Source organism: Mobula hypostoma, chromosome 7 (genome assembly GCF_963921235.1).
Source record: "Mobula hypostoma chromosome 7, sMobHyp1.1, whole genome shotgun sequence".
Classification (NCBI taxonomy): domain Eukaryota; kingdom Metazoa; phylum Chordata; class Chondrichthyes; order Myliobatiformes; family Myliobatidae; genus Mobula; species Mobula hypostoma.
In genome coordinates this window covers 66,055,631-66,081,440 of record NC_086103.1, presented here as the reverse complement: position 1 = coordinate 66,081,440, position 25,810 = coordinate 66,055,631, and the positions used below count along the sequence as shown (strand labels likewise).

Genomic DNA, 25,810 nt, shown 5'->3' with positions numbered 1-25,810 from the left:
ACTCATCTAATCAGGATCAGCATGAAGAATCACATCTTAAACTTTTAATAATTTATGCACCATAGCATTCAATCTGAATGTGACCCGGAGACAGCATATTAAAAGAACTTTGTGTGAATCTAATTCTATACCAGAATACATCATTAAAGCACATTGTAATCAGAATTTGGGATTACATTAATAAATGGCAGATTTCAGTGAATACTTTGGTAATGAACACCAAACAGCACATGGGTTAATTACATGCAATTCTTAAACAATCTATTGACGTTTTTAGAAACCCAAGGCTTTCCCACAGATGGGAATGCCAACTTACTCACAATAGACAATAGGTGCAGGAGTAGGCCATTCGGCCCTTCGAGCCAGCACCGCCATTCACTGTGATCACGGCTGATCATCCACAATCAGTATTCAGTTCCTGCCTCATCCCCATAACCTTTGATTTCGCTATCTTTAAGAGCTCTATCCATCTCTTTCTTGAAAGCATCCAGAGACTTGGCCTCCACAGCCTGCTGGGCAGAGCATTCCATATATCCACCACTCACAGTTCATTAGTTGGGCTCATTATTTTACACACTGATGAGAATTCTTGATAAATTTCACACAAGAGAAATGGTACAAATATTTTCAATGGAAGATAAACCAAAACTGAATGTATGGTTTCTCAACACGTTATGTAAGATAGGGATTTTCTTTGTGTGCACCAAAAACAAAACAAATAGCTCAAAAATTTCCCTATATGTCTTTATTTAAAGTAGAAGCAGAACATAAGATTACTCCTGCATTTTTTCAATGGTCTCTTCCTTATATTTCCCCTTATCCTTGCCAACTTGGCGAGATTTGGCTTTGCGTTCCAGGATCTTCTTCCGATCCTTATCCAGCTTTAGCCTGGTAATCACCACCTGCAAGAGATAATAGATTGCAGGTAATTCTTCAGCATTGTTTAAAGATTAAATCACATACAAAGAAATTAAATCAGCAGCTGTTAAAAAAGTCATTATGACATTCAATGCACAAATTCATGTCAGTGCCAAGATGTCAGAAACCATTTCTTTCATCAGGAGTAAAAGTAGTACTTCATTGACAGAGCAGAGTCCTCAAAAGGGTAAGGGAAACCACACATTTCAAGGCAAATACAATGGATAAATGAGGTTGGAAAGAACATTTACGGAAAATAGTATATATACTAGCTATATACAACTATATTTGTGCCAACTGACTAATTATTGCAAACTTTGAATCAATTATTCTAGATCAATCTAATGAACATTCAGAAGTTCATCTTATTGTGAAGACGAACTAGATTTGGGGCCAAGTAATGTTAGTTATTGTTTTAAAGGAAGTGGCAAGTAGTTTCTGATACCAGAGTGATGAGAGGTGAACATGAAGAGCAGGGCAAATGCATGATATGTATTAGTCAACAGGGCAGCAAAAAACTGTAAACCAGGATATGTTGAGATATTTTTCTATTGGAACAGAAAGGCCCAAATGTGTTTTTTTTTCCAAATTAGACAGGGTTTTATCAACTTAAGGTGATTAAGTCCCAAGGGCCTGACAAAGTGACCCCTTGGACCTTGCAGGCTGGTGCAGAAAGTTCAGGGGTACTGGCAGACATATTTAAAATGTCTTTAACCACAGGCCAGAGGACTGGAGGATAGCTAATTTGTTCCATTGTTCAAGAACGGCTCTAAGAATAAGCCAGGAAATCAGCAGCAAATTATTGGAAAATACTCTAAGGGACAGGATATATACGTATTTGGATAGAACATAGATCAATATAGCACAGTACAGGCCGCGTGGTTACAATGTTGTGCTGACCTTTAACCTATTCGAAGATCAAACTAATGCTTCCCTCCCACATAGCCAACCATTTTTCTATCATCCACATGCCTATCTAAGTGCCTCTTAAATGCTAATGGATCTGCTTCTACCATTCACTCTTGGTAGTGCATTCCATGCACCCACCACTCAAGTAAAACCTTACCTCTGACACCTCACTACACTTTCCTCGAACCCTAAAATTAAGCCCCTTGTATTAGCCATTTCCATCCTCGGGAAAAGTCTCTGGCATCTACTTGATCTATTCCTCATATCATCTTGTAACAAACTGCTAAGAGTCCTGCCTTTTCACTAGGTATTCTACAAACAAAATTCAACTCCACACTTCTCCAGGTTGAACTCCAAATGCCACTTTACAGCCCAGCTTTGCATCTTATCAATGTCCCGTTGTAACCCTCAACCAACCTGTGTGTCACCTGCAAACTTACTAACCCACCTCATCCAAGTCAGTTTTAAGAATCAAAACAAGCAGGAGTCCCAGAACAGATGCTTGCAGAACTCCAACCAGACAGAAAATGCTCCATCTACAAACACCTTCTACGGGTAAGCCAATTCTGAATCCATTTTCCCTGAATCCCATGCCTCCTGACTTTCTGAATGAGCCTACCATGTCAAACACCTCCACATTTCCATTGTACGTTTCTGAATAGATATGTTCCCAAGTTCCTGCCTAATAGCTTAATTCCCCCTCCTCCAATTAAATACTTTCCAATACCACCTGAACCTCGCCTCTCCAAGGCTACGGTAATGATGTTGTGGCCACTGTTTCTGAAATGCTCACACACAGAGAAATCTGACACCTGACCAGGTTCTTTGGTTAGTATCAGATCCATTATGGCCTCGTCTAGTTGACCTGTCTACATAATGAGGCAGGAATCCATGTGGACACACCCAACAAATTCCACCCCATCTAAACTTTTTGCACTAAGGAAATGTCAATCAATATTATTAAAGCTGAAATCATCCATAACAACCGTTTTTTGCACCTTTCCAAAACCTGCCTCCCAATCTGTTCTTCAGTGTCTCTGTTGCTATTCAGGTGTGTGCGTGCGCGCGGGGCGGGGGTCTAAAAAATACCCCAAAAAGGGCCTCCTCCTGTTTGATTTCCATCCATTCTGACTCATTAGGCAACCCCCCAGGACGTCATCCCTTTCCGTAGCTGTGACATCACCCATGATTAACAATTCCACTTGCCCACTTCTTTTACCCCCCGTCCCTTTTGAACATTTAGTAGCCGTTTCTACCTTTGTTACAGCCAAATCTCTGTAATGGCCATAATGTCGTAGTTCCATGTACTGATCCATACCCAAAGCTCATCACCTTTGTTCCCGATACTTCTCATTAAAATAGACTGAAATATTCAAAGCATCCAACTGACTGCAATTTTGTCCCATCTTGTGCCTGTTCACCCTCACATTCTCTCTACACACAACAACTAACTGTACACCAACTGCTCCACTCTCTGACCTATCACCCAAGTTCCCATTCATCTGCCAAGCTAGATTACATCTTCCCAAACAACTCCTGCAAACTTGGCCACAAAGATAGGACCAGATTAGTGATATTTAATATGGCTTTGTGCCTGGTAGGTCATGTCGAACCAATCCCATAGACTTTTTGAGAATACCAGAAAAGTTGATGATGGAAAGGTAGTAAACTAGATGAGATATTGGTTTTGCAGAAACCAGTCGCAGTAAACAGTAGCTTCTCTGACTGGAGGCCTGCGACTAATGGTGTGCCGCAGGGATTGGTGCAAATCAATGATCTGGACGATAGGGTGATAAACTGGATCAGCAAATTTGCACATGACATCAAGATGAGGATGGGGGAAATAGAGGACAGCAAAACTGGACCAGTTGGAAAAATGGACAGGTGGAATTTAATGCAGACAAGCATGAGGTGTTAACAGTTTGAGAGGACAACAGGGTAGGAATTGTAGCGATCAGTAAGGCACTGAGAAGTGCAGTACAACAAAAGGATCTGGGAACACAGGTAGAAAGAATGAAAAAAAGTTTTTGCACATTTTTAATCAAGAATATTGAGTTGGGATATTATGTTGAAATTGTGTAAGATGTTGGTACGGCCAAATTTGGAGTATTGTGTTCAATTCTAGTCACCTACCCACAGGAACAATATCAATAAAATTAAGAGTACAGAGATAATTTGCAAGAATGCTGACAGGACTTCAGGACCTGAGTTATAGGGAAAGGCTAGACTTTTTTTTGGAGTATAGACAACTCCAGGGGGAGATCTGATAGGATGCAAAATTATGAGTGAGAAGTATAGACAGGGTAAATGCAAACAGGCATTTTCCACTGAGGTCATGAAGGATTGAAGCTGAAATATTTAAGAGGAACCTGAGGAAGAATTTCTTCACTTAGAGAATGGCGTGAATGTGGAATGAGCTGCCAGTAAAGTGGTGGACACAGGTTCAAGAGAAGTCTGGGTAAGTACATTAATGGGAGGGTATGGAGGGCTATGGTCTAGGTATGGGTCAATGGCACTGGGCAGTACAATTAGATGGCCAAAGGGCCTGTTTCTGTGCTGTACTGCTCTATGACACAGTGACCATGCTGATCAAAAGGGCATATTTCTCTATGCCCCTGAAAATATCAATTGTTATCAAAGTTAAAAACTATGCTTTATAATCTTTCTGTTGAGGTAATTAAGAAGTCATTGTGCGTAGAACCTTGAACAGCTGAAACAATACAAGCTCCAGGAATAGAATAGTATTAAATGTAATTAACCACCAGTCTCTACATTACTACAGCCTTTGGCCAAACTGCCCAAGCAGAACTCAATCCAATGTTTGTTAAAATCCAAAGTGGCAAGAATTACACAAAAACTAAACTAACTATAATAATATGCAGATATTAGTTTCAGAATTGCCTCATGGTATCAAAGCAGTGTTTATAGTCAGTAAACACAGTCAGCAGTTAATTTACAAGCAAAGCTCCATTAATGGCAATAGCATCTTATTCATGAGATAGTGACCAAAATTCCAACCTTGCTCCAACAGTACTATCTTTCTTGCTAATATCTACCCGAGACCCAAGTTTTATATTGCATTCATCAAAGTTGCTGGTGAACGCAGGTCAGGCAGCATCTCTAGGAAGAGGTACAGTCGACGTTTCAGACCGGGACCCTTCGTCAGGACTAACTGAAGGAAGAGTGAGTAAGGGATTTGAAAGTTGGAGGGGGAGGGGGAGATCCAAAATGATAGAAGACAGGAGGGGGAGGGATGGAGCCAAGAGCTGGACGGGTGATTGGCAAAGCGGATACGAGAGGATCATGGGACAGGAGGCCCAGGGAGAAGGAAAAGTGGGGGGGGGGGGGTAGAACCCAGAGGATGGGCAAGGGGTTTCATGAGGGGGACAGAGGGAGAAAAAGGAGAGTGAGAGAAAGTATGTGTGTATATAAATAACCGATGGGGTATGAGGGGGAGGTGGGGCATTAGCAGAAGTTAGAGAAGTCAATGTTCATGCCATCAGGTTGGAGGCTACCCAGACAGATAAGGTGTTGTTCCTCCAACCTGAGTGTGGCTTCATCTTTATAGTAGAGGAGACCGTGGATAGACATGTCAGAATGGGAATGGGAAGTGGAATTAAAATGTGTGGCCACTGGGAGATCCTGCTTTCTCTGGCGGACAGAGCATAGGTGTTCAGCAAAACGATCTCCCAGTCTGCGTCGGGTCTCGCCAATATATAGAAGGCCACATCGGGAGCACCGGATGCAGTATATCACCCCAGCTGACTCACAGGTGAAGTGTCGTCTCACCTGGAAGGACTTCTGGGGCCCTGAATGGTGGTAAGGGAGGAAGCGTAAGGGCAGGTGTAGCACTTGTTCCGCTTACAAGGATAAGTGCCAGGAGGGAGATCAGTGGGGAGGGATGGGGATGAATGGACAAGGGAGTTGCGTAGGGAGCGATCCCTGCGGAAAGCGGGGGGGGGGGGGGAGGGAAAGATGTGCTTAGTGGTGGGATCCTGTTGGAGGTGGCGGAAGTTACGGAGAATATGTTGGACCCGGAGGCTGATGGGGTGATAAGTGTGGACCGGGAAACCCTATTCCTAGTGGGGTGGCAGGAGGATGGAGTGAGAGCAGATGTGCGTGAAATGGGGGAGATGCATTTGAGAGCAGAGTTTAAAGCCTCTTCCTTTAAAAAAGGAGGACATCTCCCTCGTCCTGGAATGAAAAGCCCCATCCTGAGAGCAGATGCGGCGGAGACGGAGGAATTGCGAGGCGATGTGGCCTTCTATATATTGGCGAGACCTGACACAGACTGGGAGATCGTTTTGCTGAACACCTACGCTCTGTCCGTCAGAGAAAGCAGGATCTCCCAGTGGCCACACATTTTAATTCCACATCCCATTCTGACATGTCTATCCATGGCCTCCTCTACTGTAAAGATGAAGCCACACTCAGGTTGGAGGAACAACACCTTATATTCCGTCTGGGTAGCCTCCAACCTGATGGATTGAACATTTGACTTCTCTAACTTCCGCTAATGCCCCACCCCCCTCGTACCCCATCCGTTATTTATATACACACATTCTTTCTCCCACTCTTTTTCTCCCTGTTCCTTTGACTATACCACTTGCCCAGCCTCTGGGTTCCCCCCTCCCCCTTTTTCCTTCTCCTTGGGCCTTCTGTCCCACGATCCTCTCATATCCCTTTTGCCAATCACCTGTCCAGTTCTTGGCTCCATCCCTCCCCCTCCTGTCTTCTCCTATCATTTTGGATCTCCCCCTCCCCCTTTCAAATCTCTTACTAGCTCTTCCTTCAGTTAGTCCTGACGAAGGGTCCCGGCCTGAAACGTCGACTGTACCTCTTCCTAGAGGTGCTGCCTGACCTGCTGCGTTCACCAGCAACTTTGATGTGTGTTGCTTGAATTTCCAGCATCTGCAGAATTCCTCATGTTTGCGTCTTATATTGCATTAGAAGCTGGGTACTGGTGGCATAATAAACACTCAGCGATCTTGAAAAGTTAGTTTAAATGCTCCAATCTTTTACAGTTTGCTTAACCAAACTAGGAAGATGTTGGTTTAATGGTAGGAAGCCATCTCAAGTCATTCCAGTACCCATGTTACACCAAGACACGCTAAAATAAACCAGATTCTGTTGTAGTCCCTACCTTGCTGGGGTGAATGCCAACATGAACTGTGGTACCATTGGCTTTCTCACGCTGCACACGCTCAATATAGATTACATACTTCTTTCTGTACACTTGGACAACTTTGCCGATCTGCTGGCCCTTATAATGACCTCTGACGACCTGCATGCAAAAGAGCAAATATAAAATTCTTAAATTTAATATGAGTGCAACAAAAGTATCCTATACACATCGCATTGGTATTTGGATCCAGTAGCTTTTGACACACACCTTCTTCAAAAACCTGGCAATCGCACGCAGTAGCACTCTCCTCAAACATGAACATATCACAATAAAACCGAACCGCTGCACAATAAAATTGATTGGGAAAAAAACAATCAGTCTCAAAGTTCCAGTCACAGCATCCCCTTCATTTGCTGCCTGGCCTACTGCGTTCACCAGCAACTTTTATGTGTGTTGCTTGAATTTCCAGCATCTGCAGAATTCCTGTTGTTTCCTTACTCTTAATAATTTCTCCTTTGGCTCCTCCCATTTCCTCCAAACTAAAGGTGTAGCTATGGGCACCCGTATGGGTCCTAGCTATGCCTGCCTTTTTGTTGGGTTTGTGGAACAATCTATGTTCCGTGCCTATTCTGGTATCTGTCCCCCACTTTTCCTTCGCTACATCGACGACTGCATTGGCGCTGCTTCCTGCACGCATGCAGAACTCGTTGACTTTATTAACTTTGCGTCCAACTTTCACCCTGCCCTCAAGTTTATGGTCCATTTCCGACACCTCCCTCCCCTTTCTAGATCTTTCTGTCTCTGTCTCTGGAGACAGCTTATCCACTGATGTCTCCTATAAGCCTACTGACTCTCACAGCTATCTGGACTATTCCTCTTCTCACCCTGTCTCTTGCAAAAACGCCATCCCCTTCTCGCAATTCCTCCGTCTCCGCCGCATCTGCTCTCAGGATGAGGCTTTTCATTCTAGGACGAGGGAGATGTCTTCCTTTTTTAAAGAAAGGGGCTTCCCTTCCTCCACTATCAACTCTGCTCTTAAACGTATCTCCCCCATTTCACGTACATCTGCTCTCACTCCATCCTCCCACCACCCCACTAGGAATAGGGTTCCCCTGGTCCTCACCTACCACCCCACCAGCCTCCGGTCCAACATATTATTCTCCTTAACTTCCGCCACCTCCAACGGGATCCCACCACTAAGCACATCCTTTCCTTCCCTCCCCCGCCTCTGCATTCCGCAGGGATCGCTCCCTACACAACTCCCTTGTCCATTCGTCCCCCCCATCCCTTCCCACTGATCTCCCTCCTGGCACTTATCCGTGTAAGTGGAACAAGTGCTACACATGCCCTTACACTTCCTCCCTTACCACCATTCAGAGCCCCAAACAGTCCTTCCAGGTGAGGCATCACTTCACCTGTGAGTCGACTGGGGTGATATACTGCGTCCGGTGCTCCCGATGTGGCCTTTTATATATTGGTGAGACCCGACGCAGACTGGGAGACCGCTTTGCTGAACATCTACGCTCTGTCTGCCAGAGAAAGCAGGATCTCCCAGTGGCCACACATTTTAATTCCACATCCCATTCCCATTCTGACATGTCTGTCCACGGCCTCCTCTACTGTGGAGATGAAGCCACACTCAGGTTGGAGGAACAACACCTTATATTCCGTCTGGGTAGCCTCCAACCTGATGGCATGAACATCGACTTCTCTAACTTCCGCTAAGGCCCCATATCCCCCTCGTACCCCATCTGTTACTCATTTTTATGCACACATTCTTTCTCTCACTCTCCTTTTTCTCCCTCTGAATATACCTCTTGCCCATCCTCTGGGTCACCCCCCCCCCTTGTCTTTCTTCCCGGACCTCCTGTCCCATGATCCTCTCGTATCCCCTTTTGCCAATCACCTGTCCAGCTCTTGGCTCTATCCCTCCCCCTCCTGTCTTCTCCTATCATTTTGGATCTCCCCCTCCCACTTTCAAATCCCTTACTCACTCTTCCTTCAGTTAGTCCTGACGAAGGGTCTCGGCCTGAAACGTCGACTGCACCTCTTTCTATAGATGCTGCTTGGCCTGCTGCGTTCACCAGCAACTTTGATGTATGTTGCTTGAATTTCCAGCATCTGCAGAATTCCTGTTGTTTGCATTGAAACTATCCCCTTCACCTTAAATGCATGCCCTTTGGTATTAAGACATTTTCAACCCTGGGAAAGATACTGCCTCTCATAATCTTGTATACCTCTATCATATCTCCCCTCAGCCACTCCACTCCAGAGCAAACTACCCAAATTTGTCCAAACTCTTGTTCTAGTACACACCCTCCAATCCAGGCAAAATCCTGGTAAATCTCTTCCACATCCTCTCCAAAGCCTCGGCATCCTTCCTGTAATGGGACAACTTAACTGTAACTGTATGCACTACACAAATGCAGCCCAGCTAGCTTTATACAGCTGCAACATAACCTCCTGACTTTTGAAGGCAAATATGCCTTATGCCTTCCTAACTACCCTATTGAGCTGTATAACCACACATAGGAAATCATTTCAAAATACCTAAAAGAGAAGAAACCAATAGCTAAGAAAAATAACTAAAATCTTGGCTAAAGTTACTGAAGAATCAGAAAAGATAGAAAAAGAGGTGCCTTAAGATAAAATTCCTAAGTGTCCAACTACATGACTAATTTCACTGCCACAAATAGTGGTGAATGCCTACAGACCAGAAGAACTCCGATGTCAGAAGACTGTAGGAAAGGGGCAGTTTGGAATCCAATGCAATTTTAATCATAGTTCACGTCAGCTATTTGGGAATGAAGCTGACTTAAATTTAGGGCCTATGTGAGTCATAAAGTGGTAATGGACAAAGCAATTAAAATAGCAAAATGTAACTACTTTAAGCAAAGATGTACAATGACCAATGAAAATCCAGGAGTTTGGACCTATTGTCCTTAACAAGAGAAAATCAGCAGACGCTGGAAATCTGAGCAACACACACAAAATGCTGGAGGAACTCAGCAGGTAAGGCAGCATCAATGGAAAAAAAAAAGCAGTCAATGTTTTGGGCCAAAACACTTTGGCAGGACTGTGGGAAAAATGCTGAGGGGTAGATTGAAAAGGTGATGGTAGAGGGGGAGAGAAACATCAGGCGATAGGTGAAACCTGCAGGGGGAGGGACGAAGTAAATAGCTGGGAAGTTGATTGGTGAAAGAGACAGAAGGCCATGGAAGAAAGAGAAACAGGGGAGAAGCACCAGAGGTAGGCGATGGCAGGCGGAGAAAAGGTGAGAGGGAAAAGGGGATGTAAATTGGTGTGGGGGGGGGGGGGGGAGGAGTTACCGTAAGTTTGAGAAATCAATGTTCATGCCATCAGGTTGGAGGCTACCTAAACAGAAGATGTTCCTCCAACCTAAGTGTGGCCTCATCACAACAGAATAAGAACGGGAAGTAGAATTAAAATGGGTGGCCACTGGGAGAGCGCTTGTTTTGGCAGACAGAGTGTACATGCTCATCTCCCAACCTATGCTGGGTCCCACCGATATACAGGAGGCCACACCGTGAGTACCGAACACAATAAATGACCCCAACAAACTCACAGGTGAAGGCTCTGAATAGCATTGAGGGAGATGTGTAGGGGTAGGTGTGGCACTTGTACTGCTTGCAAGGATCAGTGCCAGGACAGAGATCAGTGGGGACGGACGAATGGATAAGGGAGTCCATCCCTGCGGAAAGCAGTAAGTGGGGAGTGAAAGATGTCCTTGGTGGTGGGATTCTGTTGGAGGTGGTGGAAGTTTTGGAGAATTATGTGCTGGACACAGAGGCTGGTGGGGTGGTAGGTGAGGACAAGAGGAACCCTATCCCTGGTAGGGTGGTGGGAGGATGGGGGTAAGAGCAGAGGTGCAATTCAAGAGATGAGGGCAGCATTGATGGTGGAGGGAGGGAAGTTCCTTTCTTTGAAAAAGGACATCTCCTTCGTTCTAGAATGAAAAACCTCATCCTGAGAGCAGATGTGATGGAGGAATTGAGAGAAGGGGATGGCATTTTTACAAATAGCAGGGTGGGATGAGGTATAGTCCAGGTAGCTGTGGGAGTCCGTGGATTTGTAACAGACATCGGTGGATAAGCTGTTCTCCGGAGATAGACAGTGAGATGGAGAAAGGGAAGGGAGATGTTGGGAATAGACCAGGTGAATTTGACGGCAGGGTGGAAGTTGGAGGCAAAGTGGAAGAAGTGGATGAGCCCAGTACGGATGCAGGAAGTAACACCACGCAGTCATCGATGTAGTGTAGGAAAAGCGGGGGACAATCACCAGCGTAGACTTGAAACATAGGCTGTTTTCTGTAACCGACAAACAGGCAGTCATAGCTGGGACCCAGGCGAGTGCCCATGGCTACCGCTTTTGCTTGAAGGAAGTGGGAGCAGCCAAAGCAGAAATTATTTCGATTGAGGACGTGTTCCGCCAGGCAGAGGAGAGTGGTGGTGGAGGGGAACTGGTTAAGTCTGGCGTCCAGAAAAAAATGGAGAGTGTTGAGGCCTTCCTGGTGAAGGATGGAGGTGTACAGGGACTGGATCCCAGAACGTGTTGCTGGGAAACGCCTTCCTGCCTGTTGGAGCAGCTCGTTTCCTCCATGCAGTCCACTGAATCCAGTAAAAATAAAATATGATGGGGGCCAGGGAACTTGAAATCCTTGAAAAGATCAAGAGCACTCAAAGTGTAGGCAGGAAGGGACTGAACCAGGGGTACCCAGTCAATAAGGTTGATGGTAGTGTGGGAGACGATGGCCTGGTGTAACTTAGTGGGGTCCTGATCGAGGGGTAAGTAAGAGGTGTCTGAGAGTTGGTGTTAGGCCTCAGCAAGGTAGAGGTCAGTACGCCAGACCATTACAGCACCTCCCTTGTCTGCGGATTTGAAGGTGAAGTTAGGATTGGTGTGGAGGGAGTGGAATGTCCTTAAGCTCTCTTCATACAACAAACTTGCCTGCCATCCATCCATCTGGTGGATCTTTGCTGCAATCCTCCTGACCGCAAGCATATCTTCCTTCAATATGAAGACCACACCTGTACATAATTCTTAAGCACCTTATATAATTAGAGCAAGTCTACTCTTCCCTCTTATACTGAACAAATGCCTACGTTTTGTTTAACTCTCTGTACAAAAATATTCAACTCCCAACAAACACTAATTCCATGAAACCTAACAACATAGGAGCAGAATTAGGCACTCAGCTGAAGTCTACTCCACCATGGTAGATATATTATTCATCTCAACCTCTCTCCTACGTTTTCCTCATCTGGTCTGCACTATGTCAGGCATAGCCTTCCTCTGCTTTATTTCCTCCACTACTCTGCAACTTGAGACAATTTTTATTTCTAACTTTTCCTAGCTCTGAGAAAATATCATCAATCTGATACAGCAACTCTCTCCACAGATGCAACATTGTATATTTACACCAGTTTTTCTGCATGGCTGAGTAGAAATGATTACCAGTGGGCCACTGAAGCCTCATTTTCCATCCTGGCAGTAACAGACACAAAAAAACACTTAAAATCTGAAATTGGAAGTGCTAATAATTCTCTCCGAAATGGATCTGAGAGCAGTTACAATGCAGTATATGTCTAAGGAAACGCTAACACCATCACCAGCTTTTGATTTGTCCACCCAGCTGATACAATTATTCACATTATTACAGCGTTATAACAAATCAAGAATTCGGACTACATCATACACATTGGGTGCAATCTCAGATAGAATCCCAGGTTAATTTTCAGAAGATAACTTTTCTTGTTCTCTTTCCATACCTGAACTTCATCATCTTTGCGTATGGGCATTGAGCGAACATTATATTTTTGCCTCAACTCCTTAGACAGCGGGGAGGACATGATTTTCCTGCGGATGTGAGACGGAGCATTGAAGTGCCTCTTGCGATTCTTCCTCCGGGAAGACGTTACAAATGGGTTGAATTTCATGTTGGCTACACGGAGAATAAATGCAGAGGTTTAAGCCGGTACGGGTCTAAAACCAAAAGCACAAAATGCTACCTTAACAGGCAGCAGAAATAATTGCTCTGCGTCAGTCGTGGAGCCAGAGCCAACCCAAGCCCGGTAACAGGGTGCAGTAAACGCCAAGCCCTCAGTCCACCGTCCCCGGCCCTTCTAACAGGCCCCGCGGGCTTCAACAGTTGCCTTGCCATTCCGCACACCATCTTTCCAAAAAATATTAACGCAAACATCAGGTGTATTGCTCCCCCAAATAATATCGGCAATTGATTGGCCCGGAAAAGCTCGCAAGCCATCGGATGTTGGCTGATATTAAAGAAGGACTCTTACCGCCCTCCCGGATTGCTTATGGCCGCCAGAAGAAAAGAGAGAACACGCATGCGCCGTGCCCGCTCGTCACTTTCCAATTCGCGCGAGATTCCAGAGGGGCTCCGATACCGAAGCACCGTACTGTACCAAGAGGAAGTCTTTCTTCAAGAGCAGGTTCTGGAAATCCGAGCAACACACGCACAGTGATGGAGGAACTCTGCAAGCCAGGCAGCATCTATGGGGGAGAAAAAAAAGTACAGTCGACGTTTCGGGCGGAAACCCTTCAGCAGGACCTTTCCCTCCTGTTTCACGGCTAATTTTCCCAAAGAAAATTGAAATATCAGATGGATTACTAATAAAACGTTGATCCGGCAGTTTATGAAATTGACACAGGAGTTTTGTTGATTGTCAAGTTTTGGGCTCAGTGTTTGGAGTAGAACTTGATTCGAAAGTGTTTTTAACTCATGTAAAAATGCCCCCCCCCAACCCTCGCATTAGGTTGGGAGATAAACAGTATAAAGTTCGCACTTTCATTAGGCACAAGAAAAACTTCAATATAAATGACTGAAAAGGATAGTTGTATGGGACAAAAAGGTGAGTGAGTATGTCTCAAGCGATGAGGACCACCTTGAGTGAGTGTATCGTGACTTTCGCGTGAGTTTGATTAGTAGGGAGAGTCTGCGCAGGTCATCAACTTTATACTTCATTGTTGGCAAACAATTGATACCAGAGCGTACAATCATCATAGCGATATTTGATTCTGTACTTTCCGCTCCCTGGATTACAAATCGATAGTAAATATTAAAAACTTAAATTATAAATCATGAATAGAAAATAGAAAAATGGAAACTAAGGTAGTGCAAAAAAACCGAGAAGCAGGTCGGGATATTTGGAGGGTACAGCCCAGATCCGGGTCAGGATTCGTTCAGCAGTCTTATCACAGTTGGAAAGAAGCTGTGCCCAAATCTGGCCATACAAGTCTTCAAGCTCCTGAGACTTCTCCCAGAGGGAAGAGGGACAAAAAGTGTGTTGGGTGGGTGGGTTGTGTCCTTGATTATCCTGACAGCACTGGAGGATAAAGTTATATAATCACAAACATATTATTTCCCATCTGGGCCCATCGTCTTCCTTGGATTTATCTTCGGAAGGCCCTTCTAACGTCCTCCTCGGTGACGATGAATCTTGATGCCACCAGGTCCGGTTCATCCGGCAGGAGCGGGACACTCCTGTTCGAATCTTGCGTAGAATACGTTAAGTTCATCAGGAAGAGAAGCGCCACAGTTATTTTATTTTCTCAACCTAGTCTATCTGGCTTAACCAGCAAGATGAAAGTCAAGGCGACTGCATAAAGGTCACGATGCAGTGGATGACTAGGGCAATCTATATGTCTTTCTCTGCTCTTTGCGTTCCAGAATGTGTGCTGGGGAACACCTTCCTGCCCATTGGAGCAGCTCGTTGTTTCCTCCACGCAGTCCACCAAATTGGGTAGACAAGCCCGAGGTCACCAAGGGTTCAAAAGCCCCGACAGCCTGTCAAAGCCATTGTCACATCCAACCAGCCAACTTGGAGCCACAGGTGAAGGACCTACCTTGGAAGGTGCGCCAGGTCTTCACACCAGAGGTGCTACCCCTCCCTAACACCCCACATTCTCCTATAGGGGCAGGTGTGTATGTAATGTATTAATAGTAGGCCAAAATATAACAAAGTCAAAAATAGCTCTTCAGTGTGAAATAAATATGAAAGCACAAATAGTTGGTTAGTTGTTGATATAAATAGTCAGGGGATTCTTAATGCTGGGGTGTCGAATCAGTACCCAAGTACTGAAGTACAAGTTTTTGAAGGAACCAACAAACATACACATCCCCCCCCCCACCCAACTTGGCAATGCCAGGCAGCATCCCAAGGGGTGAAAAAGGAGGGTGGGATTAAGCAAGAAGCTGGAAGGTGATGAGTGGAAGAGGTAACAGTCCAACAAGGACTGTGGACCATGGAAAAAGTGAAGATGCTGGGGCAGTGAGAAGGGGTGGGAGGGGAACCAGTAAAAGGGGAAAGGGGGAGAAATTAAAATTTTTGGAGAAACAATGCTCATGTCATCAAGTTAAGGCTATCCAGGTGGAATGAGGTTTTGCACCTGCAATCTGAGAACAGTCTCAGCATGGCATTAGAGAAGGCCAAGGACCAATGTGTTAGAATGGGCAGTAGAATTGAAATGGCTGGTCACCAGGAAATCCTGCCTTTTGTGGTAAACAGAGCAAACATGCTCAAAGCAGTTCCCCAGTGGGAGACCACACAGGGAGTACTTAGTACAGTCAAATGACTCTGAAAGACTCATAGGGGAAGTGTCACCTCACCTGGAAGGACTGTTTGTAGCCCTGAATGGTGGTGAGGAAGTTGTAGGGGCAGGTATAGTACTTGTCCTGCTTGCTGGGCAAAGGCCTGGACAGAGACCCTATTTTAATGGCCTGTTGACCACTCAAGTTATTACAGCTATTTAAATAGTAAAACATTAAAATGGATAAAAAGTTTTTAAGCAATTAAAGGTTGATAACTTGTCGGATTTAAAATAGTGACAGAAAGAAAACTAAGGGAAACAGAAGGATTCAAAAGCTGATGCAGGAAAATGTTAGTGCAAGAACATGCTCAAATCTTACAGCAGCAACAAACATAATTTGGACTTTATGAAAGATGATATGAATACAATTTTGGTTCTGCAGTTATTGGTAGAGTGGAACAGGCTCTGAGGCAGACTTGTTAAAGTAGTTAAGTATTTGTAAAGTAAACACTGGAAACACTTACTACAGAAAAACAGTGTTACAGATTTAAGACCCTTTGTCAGACAGGTTAAAGATGTTTACCCAGTCATTGCAAGAAAATTATTCCAAAATGAATCACAATTCAACTTTAGCAGGAATTTCAAAGGGTTATCATTTGACATCTCACCTAGATTGTAACAAAATACAAATACTAATTTTAATGCACAATAAGCCTTTATTAAAAGTTTGAATACACTGTATAAATAATGAAAATATCTTCAACATTCAGGGTCCATCTGAAAGGTAAATGAGCAATTACATACAAATTACAATAAACATAGCTGAAAGTTTCTGGTAATTGGCATTCAGAAGTCATATTCCATTGATGGTAATTCAATTTCGATTCCATCCAGGTCTGCCGATACACCAGTTTTATCGAAATCCAACAAATCTACAAGTTAAAAGATAGATATGTAGTTTCATCACCACAAAGAAAGCTCAGTTAAGTAAAAATAAAAACAGTACATACTGGATTCGTTTACAGGTGAAAGCTGTTTCATAGGTGAAGGGACTTTATTCAGCACTTTTTCCATTAAAGCTCCTTCCTTCTCAAGAAAAGAGAGTGGCAAGCCTGCCAGACAGTTGTGATCGAGCCTGTGTTCCTCTGGCAAATTAAAATCTTCAAAGTCTGCAAGTAAAGGTTAAAAGTTTAACTTTTCTAAACCTGAAATCCAGACCCGTTTTTCTTAACTGCATACAATTTGACAAGGCTTTTCATTCACTCAAGGAAACAAGATTGAACCTGCAGTTTCTACAGAAAGAGTACACATCTGGTGGGGGGGGGGGCGCAGGAAAAGAGGAGAAAGGAAACTTACAAAAATTTGTCTTGTGAAGATCTTTGTTACAAGAACTACCCTTTTTTTTGCTGCAAGTTTTTAAAAGATATTTTAAAAAGCTTGATTATAACACTAGTACTCTAGCAAATGCCCCCGGGTTCTCCAGAGGCAATTGTGCTTGAAATTGCTGGTTGAAAGTTATAGCAAACCATTTCCATTGTTAGATTCTTCAGGTAAGTCACTAACAGTTACTGAAAAATAGATACAACACAGGCAAAGAGATAGTTTCTGGTAAGTTACTTCCACTGATGCAATTTCAGTTCTTAAATCTTTCTTCATAACATTCTTCCCTTGAATGCATCCCACAGAAGTTTTCAGTCACTTACCAAAAGGATCAAATGGAATGAAAGCTTCAATTTCAGGATAGTCCTCAGGTTTCTCAGTGGGACATCTTGGAGGCTCTGAATTGGATGTCTTTTCTGCAGGCTGCAAATACATGCATTAATGATCAGAAAGGGTTAAAGAATATAGAGGTGCTGATCTAAGGTTAGCTTTCAGAATAAAACTATACACCTCTTCAGTTCTATGGTGCTACAGGTCTGAGGGGTGAAGGAAATATTTCTACTTCTATTTCTCATTTTGGAAAGCAAGAATTAAGCTCCTGATTTGAAAGATTAAAACAAAACAAACTATCACTCTGCAACAAAGCAGATTTAGCATTTAATGAATCAGAAGGAAGAGAAGTGAACAAAGCAAGGAGAGGGTGGGGAAGTGAAGTATTTAATCATTCAGGAAGGGGGTCAGATATTGGCTTCAGATGATATTGAATGCTCACTTTCCTTCTCAGAGGACAAAGTGCCATAGCTGCAACTTTGGAATCAACAGCACTACTTTATTCCTTACTATTGCTCAGCTTTAAAAGAGAACCATGAAGAAAATGTCGACCAAATCTTCAGCAAAGCATTTTGTCTTACATTCAGAACAGTAAGAAAACTGAATTATTTGCATTCAGCTCCCTGAAACCCACATTCTTTGAAGGAGGACATATCCTGGAAAAGAAAGCCTCATCAGCAAGTTTAAAAGCATCTTCATCTGCCCTCCCTCACCCACCCGGCTTCACCCATTCCTTCCAGCTCGAAATCCTTCCCCACCCACCCCCAACTTCTCCCTTCATCAAGACTGGAAGGGAAGGGTCTCAGCACAAAACAACAACTGTTTATTCATTTCCATAGATGCTGCCAGACCTGCTGAGTTCCTCAAGTATTGTGTTGCCCTGGACTTCCTGGCATATGATGAACCTCATGTTATGTTTCTTACTATCCAGTTTGTTAACATGAGAGTGTCCCTTGTTACATGCTCCAAATATACCCATTTTTATCTTGGGATGGAAGACAAAATTGAAATTAAATATTTGATCTGAGCTACTACCTGTTATTGCTACACATAATGGCAGTGATGCAGAAGTTGTGGGGGGGGGGGGAAGAGAAGAAAACACTGCAGATTAAACTCAGGTAATTTAATCAAGAAATGTGGGGCAAAATTGTAACTATATGTTATAATTATGTGGCTTTTGTTAGTTTTTAAGTCAGGTTGTCATGTGTTTCCGTGATATCATTCTGGGAAAACATTGTATCATTTCTTAATACATGCATTACTAAATGGCAATAAAAGAGGACTGCATGTCCTCACAATCTAATCTAATATTCATGAAATAATGGCTGAAAATAATAAAGACTGGGAAAAAAAAAGCTACCCAACACAGGAGTTTCCAATTAAACTATTCAGTTGGACATTTATTCAGCATTAAAAAAAGTTCCCTCCAAAAGGATAATGAGGATAGAATTTAAATACCTTGGTTGTTTTAAGTGTTTTTACATTACTGTGCAGTTTGCAGGCTTTTGCTTTTCCCTTTTTCTGAGTGTGATTAATCTTGATATCTGTACGCAAAAGACAGTTCACATCTCCCAGTGCCTTTCTTGCAGACTGCTGCAAGTGAGGTGTTACGGTTACTATCTTTCCAGCTTTGGGGGTCTGTAGTGGAGCTGCTTCAGATAAAAGTAGAGGAGAATTCACAAACAGACATTTCAAAATTCACGCAAACACAGATCAGTACTAGACATTTGTATTCAGGCAGAGTTCTTACTCCCTAGGTAGATTGGAGGGGGATACTGGTGGGGATGACAGCAGAACAGAGGTGGCAGAGATTTCAGGGAAAAGTTCACAAGGTACAGGATAGACATGTCCCACAGAAGAATGCCTTAAATGGCAACTGTGGCTGACAGGGGAAGTGGAGAACTATATGAAAGCCAAGGAAAGGGATACAAGGTAGCAAAAAGTTACTGGGAAGTTAGATGATTGGGAAGCATTTAAAATCCAACAAAAGGCAATTAATAAAGCTATAAAAGAGAAAATACAAAATGAGGGCAAACTAGCCAATAATATAAAGCAGGATACTAAAAGATTTCTCAGTTATATTTTACTTGAGACACAGATGGCAGAGGAACTGAATGCGTATTTTGCAACAGTCTTCACAGTGCAAGACATCTGCAGTATACCAGACATTCAAGAGTGTCAGGGAAGTGAAGTTTGTGCAGTGAAAATTACAACTGAAGGTGCTCAGGAAACTTAATGGTGGATAAATCTCCTGGACCTGATGGAATGCACCCTCAGATTCTTAAGGAAGTAGCTAGAGAGATTGCAGAGGCATTAACAATAATCTTTCAAGAATCAATAGATTCTGGCATTGTACCAGATGCTGGAAAATTGCAAATGTTACTCTGCTATTGAAGAAGGGTGGGAGGCAGCAGAAAGGAAGCAACAGACTAATTAGCCAGACATCAGTGGTTGGGAAGTTCTTGGAATTGGTTGTTAGGGATGAGATTACAGAGTACCTGGAGGCACATGAAAAGATAGACCAAAGCCAGAATGGTTTCCTGAAAGGAAAATCCTGCCTGACGAATCTACTGCAATTTTTTGAGGAAATTACAAGCAGGTAGACAAAGGAGATGCGGTAGATGTGGTCTACTTGGATTTTCAGAAGGCCTTTGACAAGGTGCCACACGAGGCTGCTTAGCAAGATAACAGCCCATGGAATTACAGGAAAGTTACTAGCATGGGTGAAGCATTGGCTGATCAGCAAATAACAGAATGGAAATAAGAGGATCCTATTCTGGCTGGCTGCCGGTACCAGTGGAGTTCCACAGCGGTTGGTGTTGGGACTGCTGCTTTTTACAATGCATGTCAATGATTTGGAGGATGGGATTAATGGTTTTGTGGCTAAATCTGCCGATGATACAAAGATAGGAGGAAGAGCGGGTAGTGTTGAGGAAACAGAGCCTGCAGAGAGACTGTTGGAAAGTTTATGGTCATGCACTTTTGTGGAAGAAATAAACAAGCAGACTATTATCTAGATGAGGAGAGAATTCAAAATGCAGAGATGCAAAGGGACTTGGGAGATGTAAAGGTTCACCTCCAGGTTGAGTCAGTGGTAAAGGCGGCAAATGCAATGTTGACATTCATTTCTAGAGGTATAGAATACAAGAGCAGGGATGTGATGTTGAGGCTCTATAAAGGCACTCGTGAGAACACACTGAGTATTGTGCAGTTTTGGGCTCCTTACTTTGGAAAGGACATACTGACATTAGAACGTTCAGAGAAGATTCAGTGAATGATTCCAGGAATGAAAGGGTTACCATATGAGGAACATCTGGCAGCTTTTGGGCTGTATTCCCTGGAGTCAGAAGAATGGGGTGGGGGGGGGGGTCTCATAGAAACATTCCAAATGTTCAAGGCCTGAACAGATTAGATATGGCAAAGTTGTTTCCCATGGTAGGGGAGTCTAGGATAACAAAGGCACGACTTCAGGATTGAAGGACACCCATTTAGAACAGAGATGTGGAGAAATTACTTTAGTCAGAGGGTGGTAAATCTGTGGTGTTTATTGCCAAGAGTGGCTGTGGAGGCCAAATCACTGGGTGTATTTAAGGCAGAGGTGGATAGGTTCTTGATTAGCAGGGCATCAAAGAATATGGGGAGAAGGCAGGGGAGTGGGGATGACTGGAAGAATTGGATCAGCCCATGATTGAATGGCAGAGCAGGCTTGGTGGGCTGAATGGCCTACTTCTGCTCCTATATCTTACGGTCTTAAAAAAAAAGGTGAGAGTTAGTAATGAACCACTGGAATGATGATGCTGCTGATGCAGTAATGGGGGACAAAGAAATGGCAGATGAACTGAATGGGTACTTGCATCATTCTTCACTGTGGAAGACACTAGCTGTATGCCAGAGGTCTGTGAGTGTCAGGGAACAGGAGTGAGTGGCATTGCTATTACAAAAGGCAAAGGTGCAATGCAAGCTCAAAGGTCTTAAGGTGGGTAAGTCACCTGGGCCAGATGGACTACATCCCAGATTCCTGAGAGGGGTTGCTGAAGAGATTTACAGATGCATAGGTCATATTTTTCAAGGATCACTTGATTATGGCATGGTCCCAGAGGACTGGAAGATTGCAACTATCACTCCATTCTTTAAGAAGGGAAGAAGGAAAAGAAAATTATAAGCCAGTTAGCCTAATCTCAGTGGTTGGGGAAGTATTCATTATTAAGGACGAGGTTTCGGGGTACATGGATACTAATGATAAAATAAGTCAAAGTCAGCATGGTTTCTGTAAAGGGAAATCTTGCCTGACAAATCTGTTAGAATTCTTTAAGGAAATAACAAGCAGGGTGGACAAAGGAGAGGCAGTGGATGTCATTTACTTGGATTTTCAAAAGGCATCTGAAAAGGTGACTCACATGAGGCTGCTGAACAAAATCCTGTGGTGTTACAGGCCAGATACTGGCATCGATAGAGGAATGGCTGACAGGCAGGAGGCAGCCAGTGGGAATAAGGGGGTCTTTTCTGGTTAGCTGCCAGTTCCTCAGGGGTCATTATTGGGACTGCTACTTTTCACATTGTTTGTCAGTGATATAGATAATGGAATTAACAGCTCTGTGGCAAAGTTTGCAGATTATACAAAGATAGGTGGAGAAGTAGGTAGTGTTGAGAAAGCAATGCAATTGCAGAAGGACTTAAATTGGAAAAATGGGCAAAAAAAAGTGGCAGATGGAATATAGTACTGGGAAATGTATAATAATGCACTTTGGTAAAAGGAACAACAGTGCAGACTATTAAACAGGAAGAAACTTCAAACACCAGAGGTGCAAAGGAACTTGGGAATCTTCACGCAAGACTCCAGGAAGGTTAATTTACAGGTCAAATCTGCGGTAAAGGAGGCAAATGCAAAGTTGGCATTTATTTCAAGAGGAATAGAAAAAAAACAAGCTTTGCAAGACACCAGTCAGGCTGCATTTGCAGTATTAACATTTTTGGGCCCCTTATCGCAGAAAGAATGTGTTATCACTGAGGAGAGCCCAGAGGATGTTCATGAATCTGGGAATGAAGGGGTTAACATATGAGGATCATTTGGCAGATTTGGGCTTGTACTTACTGGAATTTTGAAGAATGCGTGGGGATCTTATTGAAAGGACTAGATAGGGTGGATGTGGAGAGGATGTTTCCTATGATGGGGGTATCCAGAACTAGAGGGCACAGCCTCAAAATTGAGGGAAGACCTTTTAGAAGAGGAGGAGAATTTTTTTAGGGTAAAAATGAGTGGTGAACCTATGGAAAGCTCTGCCACAGACTGCAGTGGAGGCCAAGTCTACAGGTACATTTAAAGCAGAAGTTGATAAATTCCTGATTAGTTGGGGCATCAAGGGATTATAGTGAGAAGGCAGGTGTACGTATGGGGTTGAATGGGATCTGGGATCAGCCATGATGGAATGGCAGTGTGAACGCAATGGCCCAATTCTGCTCTGATGTCTTATGGTCTTAATATAGTCCACAAGTTAATAGCAGCTTTTCCCCCCCCCAAAATGCAAGTGTTTAAAAAGCCACTTCAGAGTAGACTCTACCCACGCCACTAAATTGGACTTCACTATTTTAATTGGAAAATGGATTTGGAAATAGAAAAATCATTGCAGTTCCTTTACTCAGTAGGTCAATTTCATGACAATAAACACCATTTTGTTAAGATAAGGTTATCAGTCCAGTCTATTATACTTACAAGGATGTAGCTTTGGGTGCCTTTTGGTGTGGGTACTTAAGAGTTCATTTTCTTTCTCCACAAATATTCTCAATGCCATTTCAATTATATATCACTGCACAAACTAAAACAAGTGTATTAGTCCACTTTAATGCAGAAAACCTACTGAATAAAAAGACAAAATACTAAAAAGGACACAAGATATTAACCACCATTTAATGCAGTATTATATACTGTTAGCCAAAATATTTCTGCACAGCAACAAATGTAACATCCATAGAATGAATTAGTCATCCCAAAGAAAAAACATTCTCCTTTGTCTTTAAGAAAAATAAAAACACAATCATCAATAAGTGAAAATATAGTAATATACAGGCATCCATTAGTCTCATGAGACCATGGATTTGCACCTTGGAAGGCTTCCAGGGTGCAGGCCTGGGCAAGGTTGTATGAAAGACCAGCAGTTGCCCATGCTGCAAGTCTCCCCTCTCCACACCCGCGATGTTGTCCAAGGGAAGGGCATTAGGTCCATTACAGCTTGGCACCAGTAGTGTCACAGAGCAATGTGTGGTTAAGTACCTCACTCAAGGACAAAACACACTGCCTCAGCTAAGACTCAAACTAGCAACCTTCAGATCACTAGACCAACACGGTAACCACTTGGCCACAAAAATAATCACCAAGTTACAGATGTTGGATATTCACTAAATAACACCTTAGTTTTGCCAAAATGTCTCCGATACCAAATATAAACTTGATTCTCTTTCCACAGATCTTCCCCAAACTGCAGAGTACTTCTAGTATTTCCCAATTGTATTCTTGAAGTTCCTTTTAAAACTTGTTATTAAAATAGTGGTTTGCCCAAAAAGTTAGGCCCAACTGTTTCCAACTAATCTATTAATTGGACAAGCTTATTTAGCATAAATAAAAGCTCCCTAGATCACGCAGTATCGACCACAATCTGTTGGTTAACTTAACGAGCCATACGCACTTTCCCTCTATGATCATAACTATACATTCTTTGCATCCTTGTTAACTTTGCATTCAGAGTCTAACTTTATCATTTGATGATGAGGTTAGCTTTGGAGGTCGTTTCGGAAACCAAACAGTTTAAAAACACCATTACTCCTTAAAATTAGTATAAGCAGATCACACCAACCAAATTTACACAAACGGCTTACAACACGGTACTACAACAGTCCAAAATTAAACGGCAATTCTACAGATTTAAGCATACAATGATTAAAAACAAGGTCACTCACACCAGCTCGTTAGTTGGAAGTAATCACAAACCATCTCAACGACGTCTCAACTTCATCGTTTTTAAATGACGCCGAGCGGCAACCTGCCCCGTGATTGGTTGGGTCAGGAAACTTCACTGGTCAACCCACGACAACAGCGACCCTACAGCCTGGCGGACGCATCTGCAGCCTGCGCTGGAAAGCGGAACTCGTTGATGCCTTGCCGTAAAGATCTTTACCCAATACATTTCTAAGCATTAAAATATTTATTATAAGAGCATATAGGATTGAATATATTTTCCAAAAACTGAATGGATTTGGCTTTTAGTTTCCACCCAGGAACATACTAATAATGGCTCATTTATTTGCAAGGGAAATAATTCGGGGATATTACCAACGTTCTACAGATTCCTTAAAGGTTGTTATGGAGTGGAAGTGGGCAAACGCTCCCACTGCCTCTTAAATGCTCCCAATGGCGTGCGCCTCAAATCGCCTCTGACAACCAGGTCCTGGTTTAGCTAAGCCCGGCGGAACCGTTTGTACTGACAGGAGAAGGGGCAAAAGGCGAGTTATTGGCTTCAAACCCAGTCGCTTCGGGCAGATGGGGCTCGTCAGCCGTGGTTTGCACTCATCTAGGAGAAGGAAAACTCCGACCTCAAACATCCGCCGCCTTGCGGCTATACCGTCCCAAAGGGAAGGCTTCAAGGAAAAATCCAGAGGTGGATTCCCTAAGGCAGTCCTACGTTGAGTTCAATGCTGACTGACAACTCCTGCGACACCGTTCGTGCAAACTGAATCAGTATCTCATAAACATGAGGAATTCTGCAGATGCTGGAAATTCAAGCAACACACATCAAAGTTGCTAGTGAACGCAGCATCTCCAGAAAGAAGTACAGTCGACGTCGCGTCTCGGCCTGAAACGTCGACTGTACCTCTTCCTAGAGATGCTGCCTGGCCTGCTGCGTTCACCAGCAACTTTGATGTGTGTTGCTCGGTATCTCATGTTCCTTTGGATCCATCAGCTGCTTGGGGGGTGGGGGGGAGGAGCCTGTTACCTGGGCAACAGCTTGCTCTTTGTATCGTACTGTCCTGGTTTAAACATAGAGACATAGAAAACCTACAGCACAATACAGGCCCTTCGGCCCACTAAGTTGTGTCCAATATGTCCTTATCTTAGATATTACCCAGGGTTACTCATTGCCCTCTATTTTTCTAAGTTCCATGCACCCATCGAGGAGTCTCTTAAAAGACCCTGTCATATCCGCCTTTATCACCATTGCCGGTAGCCCATTCCATGCATTCACCACTCTCTGCGTAAAAAACTTACCCCTGACATCTCCTCTGCACCTACTTCCAATCACCTTAAAACTGTGCCCTCTCGTGCTAGCCATTTCAGCCCTGGGAAAAAGCCTCTGACTATCCACACGATCAATGCCTCTCATTATCTTGTACACCTCTATCAGGTCACCTCTCATCCTCCTTCGCTCCAAGGAGAAAAGGTCGAGATCACTCAACCTATTCTTATAAGGAATGCTCCCCAATCCAAGTAACATCCTTGTAAATCTCCTTTGCACCCTTTCAATGGTTTCCACATCTTTCCTGTAGTGAGGTGACCAGAACTGAGCACAGTACTCCAAGTGGGGTCTGACC

The 25,810-nt window shown here is 43.5% G+C and overlaps 2 protein-coding genes across 3 annotated transcripts; both read right to left on the bottom strand.

Annotated features, from left to right (window-relative positions):
* Window positions 1-730: 730 nt before the first annotated feature.
* On the bottom strand, window positions 731-13,420 carry rpl26 (ribosomal protein L26). The gene is made up of 4 exons (XM_063053551.1): window positions 13,270-13,420; window positions 12,742-12,914; window positions 6,971-7,111; window positions 731-902 (listed from the first exon to the last, which is right to left on the bottom strand). The coding sequence occupies exons 2-4, from the start codon at window positions 12,907-12,909 to the stop codon at window positions 774-776; spliced, it is 438 nt and encodes a 145-aa protein (XP_062909621.1). The 5' UTR covers window positions 12,910-12,914; window positions 13,270-13,420; the 3' UTR covers window positions 731-773.
* A 2,807-nt stretch (window positions 13,421-16,227) lies between these two features.
* Window positions 16,228-24,331, bottom strand: LOC134348936 (securin-like). Of its 2 annotated transcripts, none has more exons than XM_063052742.1 (6): window positions 24,182-24,331; window positions 22,941-23,043; window positions 18,689-18,879; window positions 17,224-17,323; window positions 16,531-16,689; window positions 16,228-16,452 (listed from the first exon to the last, which is right to left on the bottom strand). In XM_063052742.1, the coding sequence occupies exons 2-6, from the start codon at window positions 23,017-23,019 to the stop codon at window positions 16,367-16,369; spliced, it is 615 nt and encodes a 204-aa protein (XP_062908812.1). In that variant the 5' UTR covers window positions 23,020-23,043; window positions 24,182-24,331; the 3' UTR covers window positions 16,228-16,366. The 2 variants fall into 2 exon arrangements, with proteins under 2 accessions (XP_062908812.1, XP_062908811.1); XM_063052741.1 differs by having other exon boundaries at window positions 18,689-18,882; window positions 24,182-24,330.
* Between the last annotated feature and the right edge of the window lie 1,479 nt (window positions 24,332-25,810).